The sequence below is a fragment of the Nanorana parkeri genome, unplaced genomic scaffold (assembly GCF_000935625.1).
Source record: "Nanorana parkeri isolate BGI_ZX_2015 unplaced genomic scaffold, ASM93562v1 scaffold496, whole genome shotgun sequence".
Lineage (NCBI taxonomy): Eukaryota > Metazoa > Chordata > Amphibia > Anura > Dicroglossidae > Nanorana > Nanorana parkeri.
Window position 1 is genome coordinate 698596 of NW_017306764.1, and position 9885 is coordinate 708480.

At 42.3% G+C, this 9885-nt stretch overlaps 1 protein-coding gene across 7 annotated transcripts in view; it reads left to right on the forward strand.

Moving 5' to 3' along the window:
* Positions 1-9885, forward strand: part of ZNF385B (zinc finger protein 385B) — a 292718-nt gene that overhangs the window by 266296 nt on the left and 16537 nt on the right. For all 7 annotated transcript variants that reach the window (XM_018561049.1, XM_018561050.1, XM_018561053.1 and 4 more), the window contains 3 exons: positions 6689-6931; positions 9283-9461; positions 9719-9820. In XM_018561049.1, the coding sequence (XP_018416551.1) occupies positions 6689-6931; positions 9283-9461; positions 9719-9820 (524 nt within the window). The remainder of the gene's footprint in view (positions 1-6688; positions 6932-9282; positions 9462-9718; positions 9821-9885) is intronic.

A 9885-nucleotide genomic window follows, 5' to 3' on the forward strand; every position in this document is an offset into this window, starting at 1 on the left:
CTGTCTCCTTAAGTAGCCCACAAGTGTAAATGGGACTTTATACTACAATCCAGTCAATGCTGGAATTTACTTGAACATTTAAAATGTTTGTTCATCCAAAGTTGTTTTTTAAATGGCATTATGTCATTTGGCAAAGCATTTGAGTGGGAGTGGAGTCACCCTCCCCGCTGCTTCCTGTTGTGAATCACTTCTTTAGACAACGGGATATAATAATGAAAGGTTCTCTAGCTAATCAGCATGACATAAACAAAAATGGCATCAACAAACCTAGTATTAGTGAATAAGAGAAAAGGTTAGCCTCAGCTATTCAGCGTTACTAGTAATATACAGCTACCAATAATGCTATCCATTGGTGGTACAATGTCCTGGTTAAGATGAGGAATATATGTGTGTCCTTTATTATTATATTCCATATATACAAAGCTATAACTAAATACAGCTGCTCCCAGCTCTTAAGCCTGGAAGGTGCCCTCCCCACAATGCACCATTGTAGGGAACCTAGGTGGTTTTATAAAACATGTCTTAAATGTTAGTGGACAGGTTTGGTTTGCAGCTCTGGGTCATGGATTTAAATCCCACCAAGGACACTATCTACATGGAGTGTTTTGACTCCATTTGTTCTCGTTTCCCCACAGAACCCAAAAACTCACTAGTAGGTTAATTGGAACCTTACAAAACTGATTGTAGAGCGTGTATGCAGATTTATACTTTTTGGTCCCCAAGGGCAGTGGCATAACTACCATCATAGCGACCCATGCGGTCGCTAAGGGGCCCGGGGCAGAGGGGGGCCCGGTCATGGGGGCGAGGGGCTCAGCAGTATACGTGGAGGACGAGACCCGGCTGCTGCGGAGGAGACTGGCGCCCTCGGCCGTGGAGGAGGAAGCCGGGGCCCGGAGGAGGAGGCCGGGGCCCGGAAGAGGATACCGGGGATCAGCAGTGAATCCCCCCACCACCAGCCGAGTAGGAGACACAAGGGGGGTACTGGGCATAATGAGAGCCCCAGTGCCCTTGGGCTCCCACTCGGGCCCATAACAACTCGGACCTACCTATGGGAATGTCCGCTCCCGGCCATTGCCAAGCCACGCCCCTGCTGTTTTTTATTTAATAATATGCAGTGTGTTTGAGTCCCCGCACAGCCAGGAGGGCTGCATCTGGCAGAAAACATGCACCATTTCCAGAATGATGAGGATGTGAGGATGGTTGTCAAGATGGAGCTAATAGTCAGGATGGTCAAAATGGTAAGGATGGTGCAGTGGTGCCTGGAGATGGAGGAGGCCGGGGAAGAGCAGCAAGTGGCTTGGGGCTGACAGGTAAGAGGAGTGCAGTGTGCAGGGAAAGGGACCCCGACCAACCCACCTGAGGCCCTGCAGAGCTCACCATAGAGAGGTTTTGGTGGGCTGTGCAGGGTCACTCTCAGGTGGGCTATGCACGGTCTCTGGTATGTGTGGGGTCTCAAGTGGACTCTGCAGGGTCTCAGGGGGGCTCTGCAGGGTCTTTGGTGGGATTGTGCGGGGTCTATGGTGGGGTCTGCAGTAATGAGCATCGGAGTTATCTGTTCTTCAGAGCCAGCAAAAGAACGTGTTCTGAAGGTAGGTGCTTTTTCTTTTTTTTGGTGGGGGGGCATTCAAAACTTTGCTATGGGGCCTCACCCCTGCCAACTAGCTAGCCTTAGTATCACACTGACTGGTTTAAATAAAACCCCTAAAAGGTCTCTTAAGACTTAGTGACCGATTTTTAACTGCAGTTCACTTGGAACCCTTCTCCACTTTGGCCTTTAAAATTCTGTTTGAATATTTTCTACTGCCACAAAAATCTGCACCCACAAACAGTAATGTCACAAATGGCACAGCAGCCATTCAAAGAACACCCAGTATCTTTATCAATGCATACCAGGTGCTCTCTGATTGGACAAGGGGTGCTTTGTAAAATTGCCCTGCCTCATAAAATTCCTTGTATTCATCAATAAGGACTAGAGAATGTGAATTAGGTGTTCTCTGAATGGCCGCCATGCTGCTGCAGCCGCTCAGCACAGCACCATACAGGGCTCCGTTTAACATGGTGCTTTACATGATCCCCAGCGGCCGATCAGGTATGACATATGCATACTTTGTACAGTACATTGGGCCACGCTGTACCAATGTAAGTATGCAAAAATATTCATACCTGGAGTTCAGCTTTATTATTCACACCCAGTATACAGACAGCAGTGAATACCTGATAGAGGTTTAACCCTTCCCTCCTCTATCCAAAACTAAAAAAAAAAAAGTAGTGAGTCTTTCTCGAGACAGGAGATGAGAATGTGGGTAAAACTAAAATGTAAACAATATTATTGGTGAGATTTATAATGTGTTTATATTGCACTTATTCCTGAAAACAGACCCGAGGTGGAATTACTTCCAGTACTTGAACAAGCCCATAAGTGTGAAACAGACTAAAACATGTAGCTTCTTAATAGCCGTTTTGAAGGCTTGTAGCCTGAGGGTTACAGTCGTGAAATGTTACATGTTGTAACCGTTAAACATGTAAAGCAAACTGGCAGAATTTCATCCCTTGACAATTAAGATAGGAGCCCTAGGGGACTTTGTGTGGCATTCCATCTTCATGTTATTTGCATTCTGTTTTGTCTGCTGGGCATTAATTTTTACTGAAGTAGAAAAAAAAATTGTTCGTGTGGAAGTAAAGACAAAACAGTAAATAACAAATGCGTACACTGCTTCCTGGCTAGAGCTCCATCTTGTGTTTATTATACGAATGTATAGCGGTACAGGCTTGGCTGCCTCTAAGGAATGGCTGTCTGCTAATATACTTTGTTGTTAGTCAATCCTGGCTAGGCTGGCTCTCTATATATCCATGAGCAATAGTTATTGGGTCTCAAGTAAACATAAGTGAATGGGTAAGGATATAGCATATATTGTTCACTTACACTGCCTGGCCAAAAAAAAGTCACCATCTGGATTTCGGGCAGTGTTATGATCTGGGGTCGCTTCATTTGGTCAGGTCTAGGTTCATTATTGTTATGTGCCCAAAAAATTAGGTTAGCTGCTACCTGAATATACTGAATGACCAGGTTTTTCCATCAATGGGTTTTTCTTCCCTGATGGCACAGGCATTTTCCAAAATGACAATGCCAGGATTCATCGTGCTCAAATTGCGAAAGAGTGATTCAGGAAGTATGAAACATAATTTTCACACATAGATTGGCCACCACAGAGTCCAGACCTTAACCCCATTAAGAATCTTTGGGATAGACTGGAGAAGACTTTACACAGTGGCTTGACTCTCCCTTCATCAATACAAGATCTTGGTGAAAAATGAATGCTGTGACATTGCATACGTTTTTCGAACGGCGAATGCGTGCCGAAATCAAAGCTAAGGTGGTCCAAAATATCCAAAATATTAGAGTGTGTGACTTTTTTTCGGCCAGGCATTGTGTATTTCAGTAGGCATTGTGTATCACAGCAGGGCAGACATACACATAGCATACTATATGCAAACTGTCCATTATAATCTCAACCGCATACAGAACCGTAAACAGAACAATTAGATAGCTCTTTTGGAATAGTAGTTCAACAGAAGAAAGATTTTTGCTCCCCGTGCCCTCATGTAAGCCTGAGAGTGATCATACTACATACAGTACATGTAAATCTAATCCTTGCGCTGAGCGTTAAAATATAACATTGGCATTAGGCATGTGAATAGCCCATGTTGCTGCTGTGCTGTTCATATTAGACAGTGCATACTACACGTGGACAGTATATTTTGATGATTAGTATGTGATATTAAAGCAGACCTTTATCCATATCTTTAAAATAACAACAAAAGACACCTTTAGAAATGTTTAGTAATGAAATCTACAAACAGATACTTCCTTATAATTGCCAGCTTCTATTATTTGCATAGCCTATTTCTCTTTTCTTCCCCAGTCTTCTGACAGTGAACATGTTTACTAAGGGCAGATTACTAGCTTTCCTTATACTTCCTGGATTTCTGGTACATGTGATTAGACATGTGACTAGAACATGTGGCCATGCACATGATCTTGGGGAGGAAAATGCCTTTCCCTGAGATGAGATTTCCCAGCAATGCTCTGCTGCTGACAAGGCAATCCCAGTGTGCATTGCTGTCATGGGATACGGCTGAGCTGTGAGTGGAACCCACTGGCAGGAACAGGCAAGGAGGTCCGAAAACAAAGTACAAGAGGTAAATCAAAAAAACGTAATCAAGTCTAGTCAGGGTCAAGGAAGGCGGCTAAGTTCAAAAAACAGCAAGGCAGGCCAAAGGGTCAGTGTCGGGAATTCAGATAAGGGGTCAGGAATGGCAGCAGTTTCCAACACAAGAGGCTAAGTGATTGCACCATATAGGTAGAATAACTCATCAACAAGCCAGGACTCTGACTGGAATTTATACCCAGTGGGACCCAGGGCCACCCCCTGGTTGCCAAGACAACCAGGAGGCTTCTCTCTCCAGGAGCCAATGGCATGAGGGAAAGTGCGGAAGGTGTATGCTGGGAACCTCCCCCAGCAAGGCCCACACCTGACAACACTAGTGGGCGCGGGCGCACTACGCACAGTCTGTCCGCCATGCGCGCACACATGCTGCGCATTTCGCGCATGCGCACCCGCAACCCTGGCGCCAGTCCTGCCACGAAGAAGGAGACCCTGTGCCCTATTACGTATCTGGGGACCCTGGTAAGAGGTGGCACCCCTGGTTCCCTGATAATTGCTTTGGCAAACTGAAGTCATTTGCCCTTTCAAAGCAGGAAGTGAATGCTCTAGCGGTGTAAGTATTTCACAATAACAGCATTTCACACCCGACATGTCTATGTTATTAATAATCATCATACATAGAGGGATACATTGGTAGAATTTAATTTTTGAGTGTAAAGGTCCGCTTTAATAGTGACAGAGCCATTTCAGAAGCATAGAGGTCTATGTATAGAACATTGGAAGAGTGAATGTCTCTGTAAACGATATTTGCAACACATTATGGCCACTGGATGGAGCTGAGGAGCATGGCAATTCCAATGCTCCTCTGCTCCATCTAGAGGCCATAATGTGCCGCAAATTTCATTTACAGAGACATTCACTCAACAAATGTTTCAAACATAGACCCCATAATGTATAAAACAAACACTTTGTATGTGACATCCTCATGTAAAATATGACTTTTTGCATAACCTCAAAAGGGTAATGGATTGTATATATTAGGAATGGATTGTATACTGCATATTAGCTGTGCATTTTTGTGTGAAACACAACAAAGCATAAGACAAAATATGAGAATAGAAAAGAACATTTAACATTAAGATCTTTTTGTGTTTGTTTTGACCCGTTTCCACACTTCACTAATGTAAGATACACCCAATAGTGCTACCTCCTGCTCCTTTAGTACTGTGATTGCCAGGACAGCAGATCTGATCTGTTTGTAGCAAACTCAATGAAAGAACCATTGTAATGTGTTTTTATAAGATGTTACAGTGAAAAATGTATATAGGACAGGCCTGTATGTATTGACTGTTGAAAGATCAGTAGATAGGTAGACAAACAGACATCTCTTGCTTCAGTCCTTGTGTCCTAATAATATCCTGTCTTGACTACTGTAACATCCTACTGCGATCTTCTACTAGAAAAACTAAATGTTCTTCATTCTGCAAAACATCATGCAGCTCAGACAGTACACCTTTCCTCTTCATTTACATATACACTACACATACCAACTTTTTTTTCTCCCTACTGGTTTTCAGGTCTGATTTACCTGTTTTGGACTTGGTGCTATTCCCGTTTTCGATATTTATAGGTGGTCTTAGATATCCACATTAGCTGACTGCTTTGTGATACAGCTGATTTCAACTGGCTATGAAGAATCCCAAAGCTGGCCATACACCTATCTTTTTTTGTATCCTCTCATCCACTCTAAGCAGTGTGAATAGGCAAATCTCACTCAGATAATTTTGGGAGATAATTTTTGGACTGGCTCCTTTAACAAGTCAACTTTTGTTCAATGGAGGTGCACCACACTAGGAGAATTTCATATGAGTCAGCAGTAATTGGCCAAAATTACTTGACGGTACTCTTTTTTTAAATGCGATTAAGACAGTCGGACAGATTAGAGAAACTTCTCAGCTCACTATTTTTTCCGCTGAGAATAACCTGTGCCAGGACAATCTTGTGCTCCCGCCCCCCAATTACCTAAACAACAACACTCATGCAACCCAAGCATTCCTGTGTAGTACAGAAGCTGCATTGCAAATAGCGGAAGTCGGTTAAATCATTCACAAATGTCTGACTGCTCTTTTACGTCTAGAATAACAATAACAGTTAGACTGATACATTTAGAATACATTGTCAGTATTTGCATTTCTCTTATTTTACTCCAGGGAGGTTATTGGTATAGATGCACATTTAGTTGTTTCTGAGTTTCTGAGAATTAGTCATCAGTGTAAATGACAAGGATGTTGTGACTTTTATGTACTAAGGAGAATAATCAAGCAAATTATACTGGTGCTCTGATCTCCTACTGATGGATGAATAAGACCACTTTTCCATTTCAAATAAATTTGGTCCACCCTAATTGCCTGTAAATGTCAAACGTCCCTGCTAATGAAAGCTTGCAGCCAGTATTTATGACTTGCGTGTGGTTGGTGCATAAACTATCTAAATATACAGGCATTTGTTTCTTTTTTCTACAGGTGACGAGGAAAGATTAAAAAGCAACAATTTCATTAGTCACAGCATGACAGAAGTAAGATCATTCTTCGCCAAGTCAGAGGTGGCCTTAACAGCAGTGATACCAACGACACTGGTGAAAGACACCAATGGCAGCGCAATTATTATTACTGAATCAGAGGAGGAGAAAGCCAAGAAGCTACTATATTGTTCACTATGCAAAGTAGCCGTCAACTCTCTGTCACAGCTGGAAGCACATAACACAGGTAAGTCTCCCATATATCATAGCATGCCCTAGAAACTGAGGAGTGCTATAGACTGATTCCAAAATTTCACCTCTTTGGGTTGCCCACAGCAGCTCAATATGTGCCTCTCCTCCCACATTTATTTATTACAGGTATTTATATAGCGCTGACAGTTTTCACAGAGCTTTACATACTGCACATTCACATCAGTTCTGCCCTCAAGGAGCTTACAATCTAAGGTCTCTATTGTACACACATAACGGCCAATTTAGACAGGTGCCAGTCAACATTCCAGCATGTTTTTGGAGTATGGAAGGAAATCGGAGTACCCAAGAAACTCACACAAGCACAGAAAGAACATGCAAACTCCTTGCAGATAGTGTTCTGATCGGGATTTGAACCAGGGAGTGATAGCAGAAGTGATAACCGCTAAGCCGCTTTGGCCACTCCTCTTGTATGTTGGCTCTGGTCCTCCTTTTACTGGCTACACCCTAACAAACATTAGAAGGGATGAGTTTAATTTGCCTCACAGGGATTGAAAGCCATGGCGACTTCTGAGTCAATGTGGCTTTCTTGTGAGCTGGAATTGAGCTAGTAGGCTATTATACAGGACAGCATCGAGGGAAGGCAGGACCATTTTCTTTCTTTTGTCTTACAGGATGCCACTTGCATTATAGGAAAACTGTATTTAGAGAAATACAGGGGCTGCCATTGGTGACCTCTCCTTCAAAAAAATATGGTTGGCTGTATTCTGCTTATTCGTTGTCTTCAATCAATTTCTATCTTCCTCAATAAATGCCATAAGCCATTGGTGACTTCTCCTTCAAAAGCCTCTGGTTGGCTGTGTTATGCTTATATGTTGTCTTCAATACATTTCTATGTCAATTTAAAATTTTACTTTTGTCAAGTCGGGTGGTGCCAACAGGGCTATCCACAAATTGAATTTCAGACTATTCAGCAGGGAATGGCCAAAATTCAATCCGTGTATAAGCAACTTTAGGTGTCTTAGCAGCCAATAACCAGTCACTAGCACTGTCACACTTAAAGGAGAACTATGGGATGAGTGAAATACACTCATCGCCATAGTTAGAGCGGATGTGTGACACTGCAGCTGTCACACATCAGCTCTATTGATCGAGAACTAAGCGATCACACGCCACTGATCACTCACGATTTTCTCCCTGCAGCGATTAGTGACTATCAGTCACCAATCCCTGCAGGGATTCCCTCCCCCTCCCTTTCTGTTCCTCCATCGATGACTGGAAAGACAGATGGGCAAGGGGGTGAACACAGCTGCCTCTGGCTCAGGTAGCGGGGCAGATCTTGACAATATTGTTGGGATCCGTCCTGGCTGCCACAATAGCCCGCTATGCGCTGGGTTATGAGTCACAGGAGGACATCTTCCCCTTCCTGCGCCTACTTTATTTCTCTGCCTTGACTCCACCTCCTTGTTTACTCCAGTCGCTCTATGTAGTATTCTTGGTCTTTCTGCTTTTCAACAACTCCCATTCTCCTCTTTTCACCCCACCTTTCCTTCCGGAGTACATGCCACCCTGTTCCTTAAATGGGTTTCCTGAATCAGTTTAAGGTCCACCCCAGCTTTGCTACAATCATATATTCTACTAAAAGAGAGCCTTTGAAGGACATGCTTTTCACTTCTATTTTGTCTTTGTTTTCTACGCTATCAGAGAGGTGAATATGGTTGGGCTCCCCATAGCACCCCATTTCTGTTGTAATTTGTTCTTCATTTTGCTAATTTGATATTTGTGATTCCTCACTTTGTTGTTTCGTATATGTACCTTTTTGCTTAATTAAAATTAAGATTTAAGAAAAAAAAGTAGAACTAAAACCCAAACTTTTTAAAAATTTTAGGTAGAGTGAAGAAGGATTAGAATACCTGACAGGTTTTTATTGCTGTCTGTGTCTTCGTTAGGAGATTTACTTGCACTGTTTGTCCTGGTGAACATTATCACTGACCGTGGAAGAACATCCCACAGAATAATAATGAAGAGGAAACCTTCCAATTGGGACACTGGTTCTGGTACCCTGGAGGGATTTCCTCTCAATTCCTGTTGTCACTATGGGACAGCAAGTGAAGGGAAATCTCCCCAATAGGACACAAATGGCAAATGAAAAACTGACAAGGTTTATAACCCTTGCTTGCCCTATCTCAGGACTTCCTGGATAAACATTATTTTTTTTAAATTTAGGAGTTAAAGGAACTCCTATGAACGCATTTCAACTGTGTATTTAACTGTTTGTCTGGTGTAATTTATGTCTTTTTTGAAAACAAAAATCACATTATCATTATTGTAACCCTATATAGGTTACATGAATAATATATTCCTAACAGCTCTGACCCTTTTGTTAAGGTTCTAAACACAAAACAATGATTGAGGCCCGGAATGGCGCAGGTCCTATCAAATCCTACCCAAGGTCTGGATCCAGGCTAAAACTTCAGAATGGCAGCAAAGGTTCAGGATTACAGAATAAAACATTTCATTGTGAAATCTGTGATGTCCACGTAAATTCAGAAATCCAGCTGAAACAGGTACATGGTTTCTTTACTCATTTAATGTTTTGCAGACAAATTATATACAAAATGGTACTACAGTATTCTGGGAATTTCTACCCGCCGTTCAAAACATCATGGTCAATCATTTACTTTTCTGCACTGAATACCCGCGGAGTGAATGATTTGTGATGTCTGTCTCTGTTAACAAGTATTTTTTTACAAAGTTTTATTTTACTTCAGTCAATCTTAGTTCATTCTATTTTACTAACAAGACTTGTCTTGTATTATTTCAGCACATCTCCAGCAGAAGACACAAGGACAGAGTAGCAGGAAAGCCCATGAAGCCTAAATATAGTCCATATAACAAATTGCAACGCAGTCCAAGTATTTTAGCGGTAAGTAATACAAATGATTTGGAAAGAAACAGTACAAATGAGCAAAAGCGAGTTATTAAAGTCTG